Genomic DNA, 23,303 nt, shown 5'->3' on the forward strand with positions numbered 1-23,303 from the left:
TTCCACAAGAGGTCGCATTGAATGTTAGCTGGAGTGTTTTCCCTTACATGAAGAAGTGGCAAAACACTTCCACAAGAAGTTCTGGATAAAAGCTCTCCTATATGTAAAGTCTTATTGTTAAAACGTATCCTGCATTTCAGTTAAGTGAGCTGAAATCTTCAGCATAATTTAGCCTTATTCAGTGACTCAGTGACTCCATCAATGGACTTACAGAAATCATAAATCTTGCTGTTTTGTTATATCAGTTGCATTTTAATTAGCTGGACCTTTCTGTGGTGGTTTTTTTTTTCCAATCTTTTTTTTGTTTTAGCAGAACTTGTATCAAACCTTCAGAATTCTTCATGTGATGTGTCTTGTGAACATGATACAAACAGTGTGTATGAAAGAATTCGACTTCAGAAGCTTACTTTTGTCCACCGAGCTGTTAGTATTGCCACTGATCCTAATGGTTGCAATTTTGCTGTTTTACAGTCAGATCCTAAAACAAGGTATATTTAAAATGCCAACAACTGTAATTTTTCTCTTTTTTTGTGTGTGATTGCAATTAAATCATTCTGCTTTTCAAAACCATTTTTTGGCTCATACAGGAGACACAGTAAATGTGGTTTTCCATACTGCTAGAGAATAGCACTTGTTAGTAAACAACTGTGTTGAAGTTACCCAAAGACCTCAGCTTATATATTTGCATAATTAGTATAGATAGTGTTGATGTTTTATCTAAAGTGTTTAATGCAAGCATTTGCGCTGTATTTCTTAACACGCTCTGAGCTCTAAATACTGTAGAAATTCACCCCTTTGGTGATCACCAATAATCAGCTTTCAAATAAAAGTGAAAACTGGATCTTTCTTTCTTTGGAAAAAATGTTTCAGGTAAAATGAGTAAGTAGAGCACTGAACCATGTTCCTTGTGCTCTCATAATGGTTTCCAATATATCTGATAATAAGTAAATATTAGCTTTTTTTCCTTACTGCTTTGGATTGTAATATGAAATACAGCAAACATTTCTGTGTTTTCTTGTTGGAAAAATAAGATGAAGATAAGGTAGTTCTGGTGATACATATTTATTGGCTACAATATAAAGACAAAATACTATATTTTATATTCTGAAGCTAGACAGGTCTTACATATATGGTTTAATTGCCTAAATACCATATTATTAGTTCTTTTTGTAAAGAATAGGACAAGAAATGTTGAGTAGTCCAGCAATGTAAGAAAAAACCCAAACAAACCAAATGGAAACAACCTCACCCTCTTCATTAAACATACTATGTAAAATTTTATGGAGCTTGTAAATAGTGGGTTTTTTTGATGGATTTCATTTTGTTCTAGTCTCTATGAAATTCCAAGTGTGTCATTATCAAGTTTTGGAGAGGATTTTGGCAAACTGTTAGATGAAACAGATGAAATGGACAGCATCCATGATGTGACTTTTCAGATTGGCACAAGAACTTACCCCGTGCACAAATACATCTTGGCTGTACGCTCTGACTTCTTCAAGAAGCTGTTTGTTTCCAGTGACAACCAGCTAGACACTCCAGACATCTACCGTAAAGACGAAGATGCTGTTGGATGTGATCTTTATGTAATAGAGAAAGTTCATCCAGATCTGTTCGCATACCTTCTGCAGTTCATATACACTGACACTTGTGATCTTTTGACTCATGGTTATAAACCAAAAATCCTCCATAAAGGAAAATCAGAAGAATATCAAGATACTTTAATTTCTAACCTGAGCAAAATGAGTTTTGATGAAAATGTTAATGGAAAGTCTGCATATGAGATTTATAGAAATAATCAAGTGCAAGTTATAAATGAAAAACAGAAGAGCAAATCTAAAAAAGGCAAAGTTGCTGGTGAAGAAGCTAACCTCATAAAAATGTTGCAGAGTGCTGCAAAGAAGTTTGGACTCAGCAATTTAAGTGGAAGGTAGGTGAAAGGAAATGCATTTATATTCTGGCAAGCTTTTCACGGAGTGTTTTTATCTAAGGTGGTTTAACTTTAGGTGATATTAAAGTAGAAGGCTATTTGGGGTTGATAAGTTTGCCTTTTTTTCTTGTTTTATTGTTTGTAAGTATGAAAGTTTACAGCACACACCATGTCATCTCTTTAAAGCAACATCAGTTTGTTCTGATGCTCTTCACTAAGAGATAGCATGTATGACCTTCTCGAATATGTCAGAAGCAGACTTTCTTAGTATGATTACGTACGTAAAGCATCATTTTTCAATAGGCTTCTATATGATGGAAATGTGCTGTTGGCCCTTACTGTGTCCTAGAACCTCTTGGACATTTGTATTTAAAACATCTGTCCTGTGTATCTTTTAAGGCATGAGCTCTCTGAGACTTATCTGATGTAAATCATCTGACTTTCCAGAATGACTGTCATAAAACATCATACTTGCTTTGTTAGAGACAGCTGATCTAATTAAGTTTTAGTCCTGTGAATTTCTACTCTGTGGTCCATAGTCTACAGTTTTTCTATAGACAGTGGACAGTAGTGTAAAACAAAGCAAAGTTAAATTCTTGTTTAACTGATGCATTTTTAATGTTATGTGGTGAAACTAATGGAATTGAGACCAAATGTCTCTGTAGAACTGTATTACTGGGTTGCGTGGGGTTTTTTTTCTGCATTTGTCTTTTCATTTCAAAGGAGGGAGTGAGCTTTTTCAGGGCAGTTTTCTTCACTGTGTTTTTTGCAAATGCTGAAGTTAATCAGTAAAGATGTGAAACTGCTGCTAAAATTGAGTTCCCAAGTAAAATCTCCATGTTAAAGCTCTTTCCCTTTGAAAGCATATTGGTTTGTAATCCACCAGCAGCACTCCTGTGTCTTTACCATCCCATTCACAAGCCTCCTTGATGAATTAGGGTGCTAAAGAAGCCTGTGCTGAAACATGCATCTCTTCCAAACCACTGTTTTTGCTCAGATACTGACTGGTAGCAGTATATATAAGTCCTAGATTTTTGACCCTCTGGTGTTGGACTTTGGCCTTTACTATAGCAGTATAGCTTTCATCTAAGATAATAAATAAGATAGCTAAGATGTGGAAAGAATGTCAGTTACATTTTACATCTGCAGTGAAGACTTTTAAGGAACAACTGGCCCTTTCTAGTTTTCTGTGATGAATGATTTAGATCCTTTTTCATATTCACAATACGAGCCCACTGAAGTGCTGTTACTTTGTGAAACTGTTCTTCTTAATGGTTTGAACTGTATACGAATGGTATTACTTATTACTAGTGTTAATGATTTGCAGGTTGGATGGAGTCAGGTTAGAAAATGGAAAAATTAATGTTGTCAACAAGAAGAATGGGAACAAACCAAAGTTAAATCAGAAGAAATGGTAAACTTTTTAAATCAAGCTTCCTCTACCCCCACCATCTTCCTTTTATGTCATCTCTTTATCTGTTACGTGTAGGCTAAGGTTGATCAGCTGTATTTTAACTTCTGGGGTACACTTGTCTCTTTCACAGTAACTCATGTTTGGCAGTTCTCTGTAGATGCTTATAGACTGATCTATGAAGTAGTATTCTGGGATAGATTATGTATGGTATATTTTTGCTTCTTTTTGCTGTACATTAACATGTTCTGTGGATTAACAGTGTCATAGAATACTAATGCCAAGAGAAATATTGTGGGTAATCCAGTCAAAAGCAGTATGACTTTTGTATATATGCTTTCTGTGACAATAAGACTATGTGGATTGGAAATAAGCAAATGTATAATATTTTATCTAATTAAGAAAATCTCTGGAATATCTTTCAACAGAAAAATTCCTTATGCTTTTATCAGTGATGTTTGTTTTTTAATTCCATTGGTGTGATTGCGTTATTTATACCCAAAGGCTTGAATAGTCTACTTATGTAGTAAAAGCTACATTGCATAAAAGTAGCTTTTTCGAAGAATTTGGATTACTTCACTCTTAAAATGCGTTGTCAAAGCTTATAGTAGCTACTAATATAAAAGAAATAACTAACTAACATAGACCATTTAAGATTGACTAAAATTAGCCATAATTAATTTATTTGGTCATAGCAATTTTGAAACAGTAATTGACTGTGTTTTGAAGGAGGTACTTTGTATGGAATTTTGAGCACTCAACTTTGGGCAAAAAATGTCTCTCCTGAAACTATTGTGCCTGTACTTTTAGGTTCATTTTATATGATATTATTAAAGTTCAGGTGTGTTTTATGTTGAAGGATAAATCCTAACTTGCTAAAGTAAGCATGTAATTTGTAGAGTTTACAACTTGTAGCTCTTCTGAATAGTCACAGTTCTGATCCTGTTAAATATCTTCTAGTTCGTACCTCTGCGATGTGACCCTGAAATCTTTAGATGGAAAGGAATTCCCATGTCATAAGTGTGTACTTTGTGCAAGACTTGGTATGTGTGTGTATTTTTATATATATATAAAATATAAGTCATATTGTCTTTTTTAACTGAAATTTTCTTGCATCTTGAACTGAAATGCCTTTCTTTACAGATTATTTTCACAGCATGTTAAGCAGCTCATGGATTGAGGTAAGCTTGCCAATAAACATGTGTGGTGGCATGTTTTGTTGCATCAAATAAGTGACAGCTTTTCAGTTTTTCCTAGAATAACATTTCCTAAATACTGGGGAAAAGGAAAGGCTGGATGCTTGGATCCTGTTTGCAAGAAAAAAAAAAAAATCCACATTTTGGTTACTCTATATTTGTACTATTGGGATTGTATATTAAATGAGTAATAAATGTCATAATGTATATCAAATGAAATTAAAGTATTACTTTTGTTTTAAAGGTTTATTTTGAGCTAGTTCATGGATTTATAAAAGCTGCTGGACTGTTCTTATGGGATACTGCTTTGGATGAATTTTCATTTTCTTTCTGTAAAAGATCGTACAATTTAAATAGTATTCAATATGGAATAGCTTTTCATATGTACTGAGTGAAAGATACAGCAGAATCAAGAGTATATGTGTAGAATCTCTAGTTGACTTTTACTGTTAATGAAATAGAGGATATCAAGGACTATTCCACTTACCAGCTGCTGCTTCAAAAAGTGTAGATCTTTTATTTGTCTTGGTTCCTATTTGCTAGCTGTATGTCAATGCCCTGGTTGTTCCTGGACACAGTAATTTCACAAAATGACTCTGTTTAAGTACCTGAATACTATTGATAATGCTTGTTGAAAGAGAGGAAAGGTGTAGATGGAGAAGCATTTTTCAGAGATTGAAAGCTGAAGCAGGGTGCAAGAGTTTACTCAACTTTCATAGTTTTTTGGCAGTATGTAAATCTAAGAACCTGACAAAGTACTGGCAGTTCTCTTCTGCTGCGTAACAGAACTTCACCTGTCCTCTAAGTTACTGTGCTGCCTTTTCCTCAGTCATCCCTGAGGAAACATATCCAAAACACTATGAGACAAGTGATTATTTTTTATTTTTTGGTGTTGAATGTCCATTTGTGTAGTTGATTTCTATATCAGTTGTATGTAGTTTGAAAGTTATCTATTATTTCTTAAGTAAATCTAAACCATCCTAAATTCATAAGTAAATATTTGTGAATCAAGTGCCCTAGATGTTGTATAAAAGTCTTAATCTCTGTAAGAGGTTATTAAACTTTAGACGGGAAATATGTTAGTACCAGCAGCATGTTCTAAAGCAGAAGAAATCTTTTTGTATAAAGCTTTGCTTCACTACCACCTGAAATAAACCAAAGTTGTTAAGCAGTGATGTTGCGTGAACATGAATGGTGACAATTACATGGTTTAATGGCTAATGTTTGCTCATACAAAAGCTTTGCCTTAATGGTTAAGATGGTTCTTCAAATGGAGGATTTGCTGAGGACCTTGTTTTCTCAGGGATTAACAGTAATGGCTACTTTCATTTTATTCTTGCATGAGAACTTGTGACTTCACTCCATCTTTTACCTTGAAAGGAAAGCAGTTCAGTACTTGCATAGGGGATTCCTGTCATTCTACTTTTAGACAATTGTGGATAAAGTATTATAATCAAGGAGGATTGTTGGAGAAGATGGTCAAACTAATGAAACACTGAACTGTTTCATGGATATCTATTCAGAAGTTTGGGCAGATTTTAATTGCTCTGCTACAATCAATTCTTAATTGAAGAACTTGATCAGATTTTGTGCAAATGCTTAAATAATTGTTTAACTTTGAAAATGTGACCCTCAGTCTAAGTCATTTGCTAAATATAATTGCTGTCTTAATTTTGTATTTTATTCCCAGTAGTCAGCTTCTTTTACTCTTTTTTTTTTTTTTTTTTTTTTTTTAATCCTTTTGCCTTTTAGGCTTCTTGTTGTTCAGCTCTGGAAATGCCAATCCATTCTGACATACTACAGATAATTGTAGATTACCTGTATACAGATGAAGCTCTTGCGATAAAAGGTGCCATTAATATATTTTCAACTCAACTGTAGCTCCTGCAATTTTTATATTTTTAAAATAGAAATTCAATACTTAATATGTTTGTGTTGAAGTTCTATGTAGAAAATCTAAATATTTGTAACTCTTGCTTTAGATTTTGAGGTGATAGCTGTACCCCAGGCCTTTTTGTACCTTTTCTTTAGTTTGTCAGACTGCAGTTTTCCTTTTCCCTCCTTCTCTTGCTTCAAAAAAATGACTGTTTGTGCTCTTCTAAGTTATTCCTTGTGCTGTGAAAATCCTATCAAAATTTGCAAAGACATTACATTTGTCCTTTGGTAAAATTTCATTGAATCTGTATGTGTTATATGTTTTGACTTGCCCACAGTGTTTACATGATGCTTTGTTTTCCAGATTCTCAAAATGTGGAATTCATATGTAATGTTCTTGTGGTAGCAGACCAACTTCTTATATCCAGACTCAAAGAAATCTGTGAAGTAGCCATTGCAGAAAAACGTGAGTTCTTCTGCTTGTATTATAAAGCATTAGAGAATAAAATTGAGAATATAGAGAAAAAAAATGCTTTTTTCAGATGTTAACGTTCTTGCCTATCTCAGCACAGAATTATTTGCTTATATTCCTTCGCTCTGATTACCTTTTGCTGTTCATTGCATAGCTGTTAACAGTTGCTTCTTTAGTCTGGGCGATGTTCTAGATTAGCATGATCTTTCATTCCTTATGCATCATTGTCTTCCTCTCATGCTCTTTAATAAAAGGAAAAAAAAAAAGTAAATAAAGCAAAAAGCAAAAAAAAAAAAAAATTCAAACCCACTACAACAAAGAAACCAAACTTTTATAAAACCTTTATTTCATGGAATGTCAACTTCTTGTGTTTAAAACATGATAAAATGAATTCTGTGTTTCTATTTCTGTCCTTGTATTTAGTTCTACTAGTTCTTCTGCTGTTTGTTTGGCACAGTGCTATTTCTATATGGCTATGAAGATCTGCCTCTTCTAGAAAACACTAAGTATTGTTGCTTAGCTTGATACAAGAAGTTAGCATACAATTTTTCCTTGGCATTTCATAGTGACTTCCATTTTTCTCTCTCTCTCTCTCCTGCCCACTGCCCCTTCACCACCTTTTTTTTTTTTATCTTTCTCCCTGCTAAAGGAACATTTGGAGCTTTAAGAACTGTTTCTGCTGTATATGAAACTTGCTATTTTTCTTTTTCCCCTTTGATTTGGACTGCTGAGTTTCAATATATTGAAACTGATACGTTTGTAGATAAGGCCTTTCTGTTTTTGTGAAACAGCCGTTGCATTCAAGCTGCTACAGAGTTATGTGGAGCTTGCTGTAGTTTGTGGCCATTTGAGCATTAGCATTTTTTCCAGGAATGGAGAAGTATATGGTATGTTTCAATAACTAGATCATGCTGTGCAATAAGTCTTAAAAACTGCTGCATGATATTGCAGCAAGTTGTCCAATTTGGTTTGTTTTGTTTCTTCTTTGCAGTTACTTTAAAGAATGCTGCCGAGCTGTTGGAGTTCTCAGCAATGTATAATGCTGAACAGTTAAAACTGTCCTGCTTGCAGTTCATAGGACTCAATATGGCAGCTTTGCTTGAAGCAAGGTAAGGAGGAATTCAAACATCCCAAAAAGGCAGAAGGGTTGGAAGAACTAATATGAGCAGTTAAATGTTAAAATGCAACTGAATGCTGCTAGTTTAAAGGGAGACTTGTTTTTGACAAACAGGGAGAAACTGCTTAAATAACTGTACATACTGTACCAGTTCTATAGTACAAAACTCTGTGTTACAATCTGGCGCAAAGAGCCTGAATTAAGGGGAAAAACCTCTCTTGGCTTCAGTGGGCTTTGACATTAGGCCTAATCTTGTTCATTTTTTTTTTTTAAATTGTTTTTGAAGATGCATAAAACAGCTGTGTTTTTTTTTTTTGTTGGTTTCTTTTTTTCTTCCTTTTTTTTTTTTTTTTTAAGCATCATAGTTACTATGAAAATTGAATTTATTTTAAGGAGGTTTAGTATAGCTGGTGCATTTTCCAAAGAGGATGGGCCTGCCTTCTGGTAGTCTGTTTGCTTTACATGTCTGCAGTGAGGGCTGAACAAATTAATTAATTACCCTTGCTTTCCACAATGATTCAGCTAGGGTTCTAAGAAGTTGAAGACGTTCTCTGGCCTTTCTTCTCTTGATGGTTTGGACAGGGCTTCAAGTTGCTTCCAGAGTACAGGTCATCTTCTCAGAGCAAGCCTTATCAGCACTGATTGAACTTCTTTTCCAGCAAAGACTTTAAAAAACCACACCCAAAACCCAACCAACCAAAACCCCCTGCATCTCTGTTATTGGTCCACTCTGTCCACTCCTAGCCTTTTTGTCATGTTTCCTTTTACCTACAGAAGTTTTTAGAGGTCTGAACCAGTTCAGAATGCGAGAACATCATTGCTATGTCACACAACTGCTCTGCTTGTACCACAGATACAGGGATTCATTCATATTAGCAATTTTCCTCTTTCCTTATAAAGTATAAACATTTTAACCTTTGACTTTGGAGAGAAGAGTAAAAATCTAACATTGTCTTAAGTATTATTCTGAATTCAGGTTTGTTTCATCTTAAGCCTGGAAAGGACATGAAACATTCTTACTACACTTAAGACACTATCTGCATTTTAGTGAAAATCTGAAAATGTCATTACTGGGTAGCAAGACTTTCAATCTGAGACACCTGAGACAGATAGAACTTTTATCTGTGACAGCTTTGTGCAAGGAGAGCTGCTCACGCGGGCAACATAGTTCTGTTGAGTATAGTTTGTTGCTGTACTATTATTTTTTGGCATAAATATCAATGTCAAGGAATGTTGGGGCTGAGTGTTATGGAAGAATTTGCATAGACTTGGAGTGTTAGATATATGTCAGGAAGACTTGAAAGTATTTAGAAATAGATAAACTAATGACCAGTTCATGGTAACTTAACTATATATGTCTATATTGGCTGTGGCCTTAAGTAAAGGTAGGCTGTCTGGAAAGGTTGTGGCTTTAATCCTGCCTTACAAGGGCATTGACTAGTTTATATTTTGTGTTCGTTTTCTTCCTTCTGACGCTGGGACCACCGTGAATAGGCAATAACGCTGTATGTGAGATTCATCTAAAATGTTCATTTGAATTTTTCATTAATGTGATGGGTTTGTTTGAGTTTTTTTTTAAGCTGGCAAGATAAATTTGTTTGTTTTATTTTTTTATTTTTTTTTAAGGACTCTGGATGTCTTAAGTGATGAAGTTGTAAAGGATCTTTCTGTTTATTACAGGAAAATGGTAAGTTGTACAACTTGAGTGTAAGCTGATTAGGTTTAAAATGAGAACAGAGGAGTAATAAATACATACCTGCAGGGTCTGTAGATGACAGGCTGAAAGTGGAACATCTGACTCAAAAGCTAAGGTTAGCTGCTGCTATTACCAATCTCATGGAGCTCATATTTCATTATTCACTATACACTGCTGCAACAGTATTGTGTCCTTTAAATTAATTAATTATTCATATTAAACGTATTAATGTTCTGTAATTAACAATTGTTGCATGAAAAAACATAAGAAAAACCTATGGAAAAGAGTGTATGTTACTTGGAAGAAAGTAAATTAGGTTTCTCCAGTGTAAAGTTCAGGGTGATCATATAGATCTTAAAAGCAGTAAGAAAAATAATGTGAAAGTTGAACTTTAATGGAAAGGGGAAAACCAAGGCACATTATAATCCAGTATTCTTTAACTGTACAGTAGTATTTGCAAAACCTGTAAGCATTTTTTTGTCAGGAGTTATAGGCAGCTGAAATTCTCCTTCTGTTTTGCTTAAAGATGTAACTTAAGTTTTTAAGTTGGTTAAATAGTTAATTACTTGATCTGTAAAAGTGTTTTAAATGACAGTCAGTTTTGGTCTTTTTACAAGAGATCATACATTTGCTAGCATACAACTTAAGAGAAACTTAGTGTAACGTCTTTTACAACTACAGATTCCAGCCATGGTCAGGAGAGTAATTACACCATATCCAGATGGACCTGACATAAGTTCTTTTGAGCCTGAAGATGGAGAGAACTTTGTCTTTTTAAGGGAGGAAATGAATACAGAACAAAATTCTCAGTAAGTATCTATTTTTCATCAGCATTTTCTACTAAGTGAGCTGTATATGGTATTTATCCCCCTTTGGATGGTGCCTGACTCTCTTTGGGTGCAGAATGGAAATATTAAGAAATAGGAGAAATGGAGATTTCAAGACCGTTACCAGTTCCCTTAAGTATTTTAAAATGTTACAGAACTGCAGTGGAGCTTTTTTTTTCAGTTTGTAAGTAGCATGTGAGTAAAGATAGCAAAACAAGCATTCACGGTAATGTTTGGCAGTTGTGCATGTGATGAGAGTATCTGTGTATGTATGAGACCAACTGTGGAGTTCATTGAACTTCACTGAATTAGAAGAAATCAAAAGATTAAAAAACAGACTTTAAGGTACTATAGATTTGTCTGGAAAAATTGTGATAATCTAAATTTCTTAATATTAACAGAATTGTCATGCAAAATACGAAGTTTTTTGTAGCATGAGTTTTTAATCTGTCAGTTTAAAGTGGCTATTGTGTGGCTGTAGAATAACAAAACCTGTGTTTAAGAGGTGTTAGAAAATGTGATCCAAACAACTGTAGATCAGGTAGTTTGGCCTTGGTGGTTTTGTGGACTTCTGCTATTCTGTCTTTGAACATTTGTTCTGAAGACATAGAGGTGAGAGCAACAGAATCTGTAAAGTCTTACCAGACTAGCTTCTATGCTGCTTCTCTCTGAAGAGCAAATAATAAAATTAAACTGCTTTTTTTGGTACAGTTTTTAAACTGGAGAAATTGACTATGACATCACAACTATGAAAAAGCTAATTTGATAGGATGACTTGTTAACATGCTTCCAAATAGTGAAATAAGATGTCACTGTGCAGATTAGACCTCACCTGTGGTATTGTGTACTGTTCTGACCACTTGTGTCAAGAAAAGTTGTGGTAAATGAACTAGTAAATGTAGATCAGGGGAACTGAGAGGCTATTTTGTATTAGACTTTGAGCCTTTCAGTGTTTTTAAAGGCTAGACAATAGCCTTTAGGGTATAGGGCAGTCCAAGGATTAAAAAAACCCTCAAGCATTGTAAGGTTACAGTATTGATGCAGGAATGAATAAGTACGTATATAGTTATTCCACGAAAAGCTTCTCAGAGAGGCTTTTTGAAATAATTCTGAATTTCTAGTAGTTTTATTAAAATGAAAGATGCCTTTTATTTGATTCCACTCTTCCTAATATCATATATAGGAACATGTGACATTTTGGTGACATGACCATATACCTGCTTTATTGTAGAAGTAGGTATTATCTTGGTAACAATATTTGTGTTGGAAAAGTGAGACCAACTGTAGACGTTATTGAACTTCACTAATTTAGGAGAAATCAAGAGAGAAGAGTGTGGAGACTTGAGTGTAGTTTGCTTTATGTCAGTTGCTGTGATGTGTAGCAGGTTTAATCTCACCTAGGTGGCAGTGCCAGCCTATGCAGCTGCTGTATCTTCCACTGTCTCAGCAGAAGCCTTTGTGCAGTGTACTAGACCAGAGACTAGATCTAGATTGGAAAGAACTTTTTCTCTTCCTCCTAGATTGTCGTGTCCGTCCCCCGCCCCCAAATAGTTTACTAAATAGTTGTGCCAGTGCATAAGCAGAGCAGGAACAAGCAGCTAGTGACAGCTGGTGGGACCAGGTATTACTGCTTGAAGTATAACTGCTGCTGCTGCTGACTGAAAAACTTGACACTGATAGTTCTGAGGTTCAATTTCTTTGGCTTTAATCCATCTTGGGGTTTGGTTTTTTTTTGTTTTGTTTTTAATAGGGAAGCCCTTTTCAAAAGAGCAAAAACTAAGGCAAAAAAGAAGCCACGAAAACGGTCTGACAGCTCTGGAGGATATAATCTATCAGATATTATTCAGAGTCCAGCCTCTACAGGTCAGTGGGAAAGAGATTCCTTTCAGGTATCAAAACAGAACATAAAGTTTAGTCTATACTTCAATAAGGATATCTTGCAAAGATTATTTCTTTTCTAGTGAACACCATAGCTGAATTTGAATAGTGGATTCTTAAGATTAAGTTTTGTTTGAAGGGACCTTTGTCATATTAAGCTTATACACAAAGTTCAGATTCTGTAAAAGCATGTATTTTATCAAATAAAATTAACGGACACTTTCCCATGTGGTTTTAATAAGTGAAACATTCTGCTAAGGTGTGTTTTTGGTTTTGGTTTTTTTTCTGGAATAGAAAAAATAAATTAGTCACTGTTTACTGAAAAGGTGGTAGAAGCCTTCATTTTCAATAGAAAAATCTCAGTGTTACTTCCTAAAACTGAATATTGTGAGACAGAGAAAGAAAACTGGGAGTAATCTTGTTTTGAAAAAATATTTAAGGTAGTCTTAAATTTGCTTATACTTACTACAGTCTAGTATACTGGACTAGGTAAACTTCTGGTTATTTTGTATTCATCATATAGAGTGATGCTTTTTTTAAGCATCGTTTAGTCTGGCTCTCATGATTTAATAGTTCTACTCTTTTCTTATTTCTTAGGCTCAGTAAAACTGCATAAAACTAACTCTGTAGAATCACTTCCAGAACTCTTAACATCTGACTCTGAAGGTAGTTACGCAGGAGTGGGTAGCCCCAGAGACTTGCAGTCCCCTGACTTCACAAAAGGATTTCATCCAGAGAGGACTGAGGTTGGATTTCTTTGTTCCTATCAATTTATTCATTTGTGTTTATCTAGCCCATCAAAAGCAGAGTTTGTATTTTGGAGTGTTTCTGAGAAGCTGTTGTCCTTAAAATGGTGTAGACAACATTAAGTAGCTATGGTTTGTCTGATAAAGCAAATAAAAATGAATATTGCTTATTACATCTTCTAAGGGTAATTTATTCACGTGGTACCATAATGAAAATTTTTGTATGCTGTAGTGTCCAGAAAATTTCAAATTGAAAGAGCAATTGTGTAAGGTCTCCATCTACTTCATTTAAAACGCAAAGCAAATCTGACGTTCAGAGCCAAAAAAACAAAAACAGAAGCCAAAAAAACTCCAGGAAAATCCTGCTGTTCTTCGACTACTGTAGTTGGGCAGAAGTACGGTCCAGGATAACTGAGCCATAACTGGCAAAGAGAAATAAATTTGAGAGAATCATGCCTATGTTAAGTGTTAAAGCTTTAGAAGTGAACATCTCGGAGTGAATTTTCCACTATCAAGATGAATATTTGGACTTAAATGATTCAGGGTGAAGTGAGGAGGAAAAAAAAAAAAAGGTACAAATAGCAGCAGGCTGATCAGGGATTCACTACATTATTGCTATTCTGAGGTATCCTTTAAAATCTTTTCACTTACATGTGCCATTCAAGTTGCTTGTAGCATCACTCTTTCTTTTTCTAAGTGAAAAAATGTGAGAATATTTATTCTACATTTTTCTGTCTTTTTTTAGATGAAGGACAAAGCATGCAGTCAGGGTACGAAGCCCTCTCAACCTAACAAGGAGATGATGAAGTCATACAAGGGATCATCAGCATTGACACAGTCTGTTCCACAGTCCATTCCCAGTGCCAAAAACAGCTCTGCAAGCTCTCCTAATTGGGTAGCAACCAGTTTCAGGTGGAGTAATAGTTGTGGTGCCTACCTAACTTACAATCACTTGGTAGTGAATGCTAGTAATATTCTATTCAGGCTAAAAGTTATCTGCTCTTCAAAATGATCACACATTACCTGACACGTGAATTAAAGATTTTGCTATTTAATAAAACTGGTACATTTTTTAATTATTCTTTAAGAAAAGCAATTGCTAGATAGATTTTTTTTTTTTTTTTTTTTTTTTTTTTTTTTAGTTTTTTTTTTTAAAGTGCTACCAGAATACGTGGTAGTTTTTAGTGGAATCAGACCATGCTTGAAGCTGTTAGAAGCACCATTGTACTTGGACATTTTTAAGGCATGCCTGGAGACTTAAAATGGTCTGTGCAAATCAACACCACAGGTTTAACTTATACAGTAATAAAAAAATTATTATTAATTTTTATCTGTAGCCGTATCTGCATGTGAAAAAGGAGCAGTACTGTGATAGACTGAAGTTCTGTCTTGCCTGGTGTCCTGTCTGAGAGAGTTGTTAATAAAGGTTGAATAGAGAAGAGTTTAAGGATTTAGGGAATCATATAGCAGTAATTTCCCACAATCTTCCCAGGCTCTATTGGTTTGTGGCTGATGGGCTTTGTTAATACAGGTGATACAGCTGTAGAAATTAAAAGTTACAGCTCTGAAGTATATTGTTTGGTGACCAAGGTCCATTAGGAATCTGTGTTTTGTCTCACTATGTATTTGCGCAAGCCAAGTCTATGCAGAGAGGGTAACACATCCCACAACCAACTCTTTGGTCTATAGACTAGTTGGAAGAAGCTCCACCTTCATGTGCTATCTTAGAGTTCTTTTTGAATGTTTTTTAGAGGATTGCATGGAAGGGGAACAAATAAAACCATAGGACTTTGTCATTATGTCACTGTGCCTTTATGGGTTTTCCTTGTATTCTTTCTTTACTTTTTCCAGTATTGCTGCTATGTCAAGCAAAAGCAGGCAGCACTGTTATGTAGAATGTTTAAAGGATTGATACTGTAGTGTATTTGGTTGAACTACTGTGGAGGAGAAGTGACGACAGGGTTTGATGTGACCTCCCAGTGGTTAATTCACTAGTTTGTCTATGGCAGTTGGATTTATGTGGGGAGAGACAGAGGGAGTGCTGCTTATATTTTATTTCAAAACCTGTCCTTGAATGTAGTTGTAACACAGCTTAGTTTGCAAATGCCTTGTAAGTACACAGGTTTTAATTTATAGTTTTTATGTAAAGCTTGGAAATGTCTGGATTTAATTCATGTTCATTTCTGTGGAAGTTTAAAATTAGGTCATTTATGAAAACAAAACTGATTCCTAAAGTTTGAGAATGTTACTGGTATTTGTATAGAGCTCTAACTTTGCAAAGAGTGTTCTGTTTGCCATGTGAAATAATTTTAATCCTGTTCTTCAAAGAAAGATCTAATTCAACCTTCATGAAAGAGCTGTGAGCAATGCCTCTCTAACACTTAGCATGAGCAGTTGACTACTAAATAAGTATCCTGGATTTAGGTATCTAATTTTTTTAAAGTAATCATAGTTCACATCTTTTTGTTTCATAGTATAATGAGTCTTGAAAAGTATTTTTATAGTGTGCTCTTAAATATGTATATATTTATAAAATTTTTGTCAGAAACATTCTATTTGAGGTTTGCCATAATTGAGGAAACAGACATAAATTATACATCCGGTTACCAACCTTATGTATGATTTAGAGGATTTCAGTGAAGGCTGGAGCTGTGGAATGTAAGTAAAAATGAGTGCCTTGTAAGGTAACTTTTTATTTTTCATTTAGCCCTGCCAGCCCTCCTGCTATGGATCTAAGAACCATCATGGAAATTGAAGAAAGTATGCAGAAATGTGGAACCATGCCAAAGGCAAATTCAGGGTTGGTAAAAAACCAAAATCTATAAAAGAAAAGTGTGAGAGACCAGGCTATTATGAATTTACTTAGTGGTTCAGGCAGTTCAGAGTTTAAAAAAAGCAGGAGAGAAGTCGTCCTATTTGTTTTTGAACAACTTTGTTTAGTTCAGTTCATTATGGTGTTTTTCTGCCAGCATACAAAATTTATCCCTTCATTTTACTGTAGTCTTGTTTGGTCCACTACTGCAAAAGCATGTCTTAGCTGTTGAAATGTGAACTAAAGAGCTAGTAAATGAGTATCTTAAATCAGTGGCCTGCTCTGCTGAGCTTTCCAATTTACAACCAAAAAGAATTAATTCTTGTCCCTAGCACTTCAGAAATTACTTGTGGACCAGTACTGTAATTGATCCTGAAGTTTGTTTCTTGTCTCGCATTCTCTGAACATCCCCAGCACCCATGTGTTGATATTAACAATTTTTCCTCAGACAGAAACAAGGGTGGCTCTTGCTTGGAGAAGCATCCCAAAGACACAGGGAGATAAATGTACTTTTTCAGGAGGCAGTGGATTAAACCTAGTGTTTCTTAACTGGCAACGTATGGGAAGAAAACTGGAGATGACTTTCATGACCTTTGAAGTGTGGCATTCTTGTAAAGGAGAGCTAGGACAGTAGTCCCAGAGCCTAGTAAAGGGTTGCTGGCTAGGTAGATTCAGAAGCTGTGAACAAAACAGCCAAAGCTGAAGAATCCAAATAACTTAGAAAACAAGTTATTGCAAATAGAAAAAATGGCTATATGCTGTTGTATACATTTTTTATGCATCAATATTTTTGATTTAAGGGAGCTAAGCTTCTAACAGTCTCTAAAAAGTCACAAAATTAGAAAATAGTCTTCACCTGGTAGTAGTCCATCTCTTTTAGAGGCTTGATTCCTACTCTGCATGTTTTCGTTTGTAGACATCTATGGAAAGAATAGTTTTATGATGCTTTTCTTTCTGTCACTCTTGATATTCATTGGTCCTCCTTTTGCTCCCTAGCCATCTGACCACTCCCCCCCACCTATACTCCGCTTTCGGCACTCTAGACAAAGTATTTTGATCTAGGAAAGAAGTATTTCTTAGTTTAATTTGCAAGATTAAAGGTGAGTCATCTCAAAGTACACTGATTTTGCATCTTCTCTCTGCAATATCACTTCACAGCAGAATGGCATCTCATGGAATCAAGCTTTCTCAGAAGCAAAGAAAAATGATTGCCCTGGCAGCAAAAGATAATGGATCAGTAGCTAGCAGCACGGAGCCTGCTACGCTAATAACCACACCGCCTCCACCTACAAAAGTTGCAAAACTAGGGAATGCATGGTATGTTACAAATCAAATATCACTTCTTTTTCTTTGGAGGGTTTTTACATTGGATAGTCTCTTAGAAGCAGTTTCTTAAATAAAAATGGCCTAGGTTCTGTTCATTAAAAAGACTAGCATTGAACTATTTGTATCTACATTTGATAGTAATCTAGAAATTCAAAGGGGGCAGGGAAATGCAGTGGTTGCAGTCTATCAGTTCTTTGAAATTTTGCTATAGTGTGTCAGAAGACTGCATCCCATCTGGTTCTTGCCTGTGTGTGATGTGGTATTTGCAGATGGTATCAAAGTGAAGCATAGAAAAAGAAGGTTGAGCACTAGCTCTGAAACTTAGTCAGGAAGAGGTTATTGAAAACCATTATTAATGCTGTTTTTTCTCTGTCAAAAACATAAAGAAAAATTTTAGCCCTTCCTAACAGGGAGGGGAAAGGGCTAGAATGACTTTGGAGTAGAGCACAATTGACCAAAATTATAGATAACAAAGTTATCTACATGTCTAGGAGCTGGAGGGAGTGATGGATGCTGCTAAGAATTCTTATGGTGGAAGGATGCATAATGGGTTTAAAATGACTTCTAATGCTGATTACATGCAATTTAAATGTTCAAGTTAATATCACTGTATTGAATGGAAAAATGGTTTATCATCTGTTCAATGAACTAGGTTTACAACAATGAATGTAATAGTGCTAGCCTGATTCATGCTTTGTTCTTCACATTTACAGTTGGTATTGGATGAAAGCATAAAGGCATAACTGTAGAAGTTGCAAGCTATGTAAATTTAATGTGTTTGTTTACTACAGAATAGATACCTATGTGCATGCTCTTCACTTGAGGTAAATGTTGGGCAGTCCTCCCCCTTTCCCTGTTCAAGAAAGTCTAGCCTTTTATTGCAGCTTGCTTCTGTACGGGTACCCTAGAAGAACTGTGAGTCCATCTCCTCTGTCTAGAGCTTACCTGTTTGGGTTTCAGTAGGAGCAAAGCTTGCTGCATACCCACCACAGTCACTCTATTTTAAATGAAGTCTTTTTTAGACAATTTAGCTGGTTTAGATGCTATTGTAGCAGTTTTCCTTTTGTGTTGGATAGATTTCAAAGTAAAACAGGAGTCTGTCTTTCAAAGATAGGTTGATTTTCCACAATTAGAGTGTATCCCTCTTGTGTCTTTTGGCTCTCTTTCCTTTGATCCTTTATATGAATTGGTTGCTCCTTTCAGAAATAAGAGCAGTAAGCATCTGCTGGAATCTTTGCCTTTCTGCTATGCTCCTGTAAGTTCAAAACAAGACATGTAGCCTGTTAGCTATTTAATGAGTGTATGGAGAGGAAAAAAAATCACATCACTAGCTGGCTGAAGAAAAGGTGGGCTGCTTCCTGGCAGCAGTTGCTTCCTGAGTGTTCTGTGTCAAAAGGTTTAGGGTAATAATCTAGAACTGCTTGCTTCTCTGCTCCATTTCATGTATATGTGATTTCATCTTTCTTTTTTGGATGGATGCTATTATGATCAGCACCTTGAGTTTAAAGTGCCTTTAGATTTTTTTGAGATAGGTCTGTTGGTATGCTATTATTTTAGTTTATAGTAATAACGGTAATATCCCAGAATGTAACAATGGTAAAATAGAGCTGGTGTTCAAAACATTTATCAGTAACATGGGAAAAACGGTGAGAGTACGTTGTAATCATCCCAAAATCATCTATTTTAAATCAGATAATAATTGATCCTAAAATGGTATTCTATTGCCAGTCATGACACCAGAACAAGCTTTGCTTCTCTAGTGGACACTATGCAATACATTCAGCCTTATGGTTAAAGGGCTTTAGTATTTTACAGGGCCTGTCAAGGATCATGTCAGTCTGATCTGAAATGGGCAGTTGCCTGGTGAATTCAAGGTAGTGTGGCATGACGTGTTCTTCAAGTAGTGATTCTGACGGTGATGGCTGGGATTACTCCAAGGGTTAGTGAAAGTAGGGACAAGAAATCTTCTCTGTAGGCATCTGCTGATTGGGTTGATTACAATTAAAAAAAAGTTACATGCCATGTATTTATAGTGTCCAGCTTACAAGCTATAGAGGTATGTTACTACAGTAGTTATTTACAAAAGTGAACTGCCTAAGATGACCTGGTTTTAAAAATATCCAGCACACAATATTTCAAGTGAATCTAAGAAAAGGTTGAATTCTTTTGTTTTGATTTATACAAGCAGGACTTAAATATCTGTTTTCTCAATTTGTTTTCAACCATGTACACCTGATACCAAAATGTGGGGGTCTCATTTACTCCTCTAGCCCTCAAAAGCTATTCTGATACAATACTGAGCAAAGCCCACAATTTTGCCTTAAAGAGGAAATAGAATGAGTTGCTTTGCACCTAAGGATTCAGACTCTACCTGACCTCTGAACTGTAATTGGGACCTTCACAAAAGGAGAAACAAGGTTTGCAAGATTTGTCTTCTGAATTCTAATGAGTGGATGAATTTCAGAATCCTTACCTCTGATCCTCTCAAATGCTCCAAAGAACACGCTACCTGCTTTATACAGCTGATACTGCAGGTCAGGCAGCAAGTTAGTTATTTGGCTTAGCTGATGGAGGTGTCACAGGGCAATTACAGCTCTGAGGCTAAAAATGTACTGGAACAAACTGAAGGTGAAATTAGATGGTGACCGATACAGGAAATACTGAGTTATGTTATCCTTTATTACATTAAAAAAAAAAAAAAAATCCATCTACTGTTTTTAATCTTACTATGAATGTTGTAATTATGCATAAACAATATGTAACCTAACATCTGCAATGACGATGTACACAGTCTTACATAAAAAAATCACAGAAGCTCATTCACATACTAACGTACACGTTATTACAAACCCACCACCTTTTTTACCCATCACTGACTCGGTGTGACAGCACCAGGGAAGCCATGCTCTTGTGCATTACCCGATGGGTGACTCAGAGGGGTGTCCGTGCTGATGCGGGTGAACAGCAGCAGCTGGCCAGGGGTGCTGCTAATGAGGTGGACCAGGGCCTGTGTGAGTCAGTCCTTTTTCTCAGGCACCCAGCAAAGTCAGGGCCCTTTCTGTGAGCAGTGGTCACAAGGAGGCCTTCTCTGGAGTCTTCAAAGGAACTTCCCCATATGTGCCATCCTGTGGCTTGGGCTAATGCTAATGATTACTGGTGTAGGCATTTCATGGGTATTTTCAACCAGTCATCTTAAATATCATCAGTTAATTTCCTTTTTTGTTTTACTAGCCATTTTCAAGCTGCAGTTTTATATATTTTTCTCTGATAGACTTTGGGTATCAAGGGAAGGGGCTATGAGAACTCCTTTGCAGGAGGATATTTGTATAGGGCATCTGTCTTTCTCCAGCCTGGGCTTTCCCTTCTCCCCTTCATACACAACTTTTAGATACAACAAAGCCTGAAGTAGGTTTTGGAGGACATTGCGTAGCTTACCTAGTTATCTGGGCTTCTTCAGAAGAGGTTTTTGTTAGTTCCTGAAGTCCTATTTTTTTACTGTAAGATAAATGACTCTTTAGAAGTACTTGTACTGGCTGACTGAAGCACACGAGCTAGATGCCTCTCGTTGAATGACTGACTTGTTAATACAGGAAGTAAGGTATTAAGAGAAGCTCTGATAAAAGGCATATAAAAATATGGGGCATAACTTCCTTGATCTGACATCTGAATAGTTTGACTATTCATGCTATTCATCTGTTCTCTGATAGGTAACTCTTTACCTATTGGGTGCTGTTTAATTTTAAACTAGCAACTGCCTATGACCTGTTCCTTGCATTTAAAAAGCAAGCATGGACTGATTTTTTGAATATGCTTAGCTAACTGTCTCCAGAAAATACATTGTGCTCTTAAGGTTCTGATTAAACATTTTTGAAAGTAGCTGGGTTCTACTGTGTTACACAAACCATCTTAAGCGAAAAGGCCAGGATATACTTCAGGAGGATGGAATCCAATCTAACGCTCATGCGGTCACCATGCATGATTCTGTACGTTCCTCTGCAGTGTTCCTCTGGCTGCTGATCTGGAAAATGCCGGTAGCTCAAGAGTTCAAGCAAAGAACCAGTGGGGGTATATGAATATTTAAAAGTATGCCTAGTTGTTGGAAGAGAGCATTTGTTGAATAAACTTTAAGCTGCTTTAGGCAAGCCATCAATTATTTGATTGCCCCTGCTAGTTGTTCAAAGTATTTTTGTATGTAAGGTAGAATGGTGTTACTCATCTGCTCTAATACTATATTTGCAAAGTTATATTCCGTAAATTCACAATGGACTGTTAGAGTGCATTTGGCAATAGATTGAGCTTTCCACACATGCAGTATAGTCAAAGCCTTAGAGTGTGTGTTCCAATGAAATAAGATATTCATCTTGGATGTGCAGTGAGCACAGTTGCCAGAAGGGTGTGGGACCTTCTGGCTCTTTTTTGGTTGACTAAAAGACAGAGTCTTATCATACACAACGTCCTACCTTTTCCACCAAAAGAAACCCCCAGTTTCATAGTTTTGGGGAGAATGAACCTGTTTCCTCCTTTGAAGAAAAGTGGAAATTAAAAGGGGGGGTGGAGGGGAATCACACTAGTAATACTTTGAGAGTATGTCATGCAAGAAGCTAAGTGTTAATTTTATTAGTTATCCAAACCTAGTTTGATCGAGGGAGGGGGATGCTTTTTGTTATTTGTTTTGGCTTTTTTTTAAGCTCAGGAGAGCCTATGGCTTTTCAAGAGTGGAGGCATAAAGGAATTTGAAGTCTCTCTTGAAAATTAACAATTGTGTATTTTAATGTCTAGGTTGTCAGTCTGTCAGTATTCCAGCTTATACTGAAACATTAACAGCTGTTTTGGAACTTCATGCTTTGATGTTTTGCAGTTACAGCTTAGAGGAACGTAGTCATATTCCACTTTTTTTAAAAAAGATGTATAAATTAGTTTTTTCTAATGCTACAAATTAGATAGAAATGACAGTGTTTCAGGCAGGACAAGCTGAAATTTAGAGTTGTTAGTGTTAGGAAAATTTGTACCAGTTTAAGCCAAACCATTTTAAGATACCGGTAATTGTTTTGGATAGGTTCACAAGCTGAGAATGATGCAGGGTTGGGTTTTGGGGGGAGGTTGTTTTGGGGTTTTGGGGATTTTTTTTTTTGGTGCTGTATTGCAAGTGGATCTGATTGCAGTACAGAATTTTCATGAAAATGGGTAGGCTACTTAAACTGTTAGAAGAAGCTTCTGTGACAGCAGATTCCCAAGGGAACCAGTTGCCTACTCGGTATAGTAAGTTTGGGGAAGTTCTGGTCAAACACTTGCCCAGACTCTTGTCTGCCAGCTGGTAGTATAAACAGAGGATGTGCAAAATGACTCTGAGGCCCTGCATCTGGAGGTTCCCATTCTGCTTTCTATGCCTTCTACGCTGCTCATGCAGTATTAAAAAAAAAAAAAATAAATAAAAAAAAAAGAAGAAGAAGAAACAACAGAAAACCTTCCAAACTTAAGCTCAGGTGGTCTTGCATGGGGTTCAGACATCATATGTAACTTTCAGATGCTTTTGTTGTAAGATTTCAGATACTATGTTGTAATGCTTTAAGTCCCTCACGTTTGTTATGTTAAGTTGTATACAGCATAGATGTAGTTTGAAAGTCTTTGGTTTCAGATTCTTCTCTTATGGTAGCTGCACAAACAATTAGCGTTGTGTAGAAAGCTTGTTTTACTTCAGTGGTGTTTATAATTGTTCTCTTATTTCTTTGAGTAGATAATGAGCAGAGCTATTCTTCCAATATGTATTTTGTATATTTGACGATGAGTGGGACTACTGTGCTTAGTAAAGTTAAATGTAAGTGAATGTATGAAGAATTAATTCCAAAGTCTTGATGGATAAGGGAAAGACTAATGTAACTGCCTTGAATTCTTTAAATAAAAAGGCTTTTGGATCAGAAAGTGTTCAGAATAGCTATGATGCTAAATTGCTATATTTTCATACTTGTTTATTTTTGATTTTCATACTTGTTTATTTTTGAAAGATAATATGCAGACTCTAG

General features: G+C 35.8%; 1 protein-coding gene across 5 annotated transcripts in view; it reads left to right on the plus strand.

Annotated features, from left to right (window-relative positions):
• Nucleotides 1–23,303, plus strand: part of IBTK (inhibitor of Bruton tyrosine kinase) — a 59,038-nt gene that overhangs the window by 23,516 nt on the left and 12,219 nt on the right. The window contains exons 11-25 of one of the 5 annotated variants that reach the window (XM_030041989.2): nucleotides 311–488; nucleotides 1,331–1,927; nucleotides 3,255–3,341; nucleotides 4,299–4,381; nucleotides 4,482–4,519; nucleotides 6,287–6,383; nucleotides 6,774–6,875; nucleotides 7,873–7,990; nucleotides 9,625–9,685; nucleotides 10,376–10,503; nucleotides 12,272–12,384; nucleotides 12,997–13,145; nucleotides 13,891–14,057; nucleotides 15,853–15,945; nucleotides 17,116–17,274. In XM_030041989.2, coding sequence (XP_029897849.1) covers nucleotides 311–488; nucleotides 1,331–1,927; nucleotides 3,255–3,341; nucleotides 4,299–4,381; nucleotides 4,482–4,519; nucleotides 6,287–6,383; nucleotides 6,774–6,875; nucleotides 7,873–7,990; nucleotides 9,625–9,685; nucleotides 10,376–10,503; nucleotides 12,272–12,384; nucleotides 12,997–13,145; nucleotides 13,891–14,057; nucleotides 15,853–15,945; nucleotides 17,116–17,274 — 2,170 coding nt within the window. The remainder of the gene's footprint in view (nucleotides 1–310; nucleotides 489–1,330; nucleotides 1,928–3,254; nucleotides 3,342–4,298; nucleotides 4,382–4,481; nucleotides 4,520–6,286; nucleotides 6,384–6,773; nucleotides 6,876–7,872; nucleotides 7,991–9,624; nucleotides 9,686–10,375; nucleotides 10,504–12,271; nucleotides 12,385–12,996; nucleotides 13,146–13,890; nucleotides 14,058–15,852; nucleotides 15,946–17,115; nucleotides 17,275–23,303) is intronic. The other 4 variants (XM_030042005.2, XM_030042014.2, XM_030041996.2 and 1 more) reach the window with 4 other exon arrangements.

This window comes from Aquila chrysaetos, chromosome 2 (genome assembly GCF_900496995.4).
Source record: "Aquila chrysaetos chrysaetos chromosome 2, bAquChr1.4, whole genome shotgun sequence".
NCBI lineage: Eukaryota > Metazoa > Chordata > Aves > Accipitriformes > Accipitridae > Aquila > Aquila chrysaetos.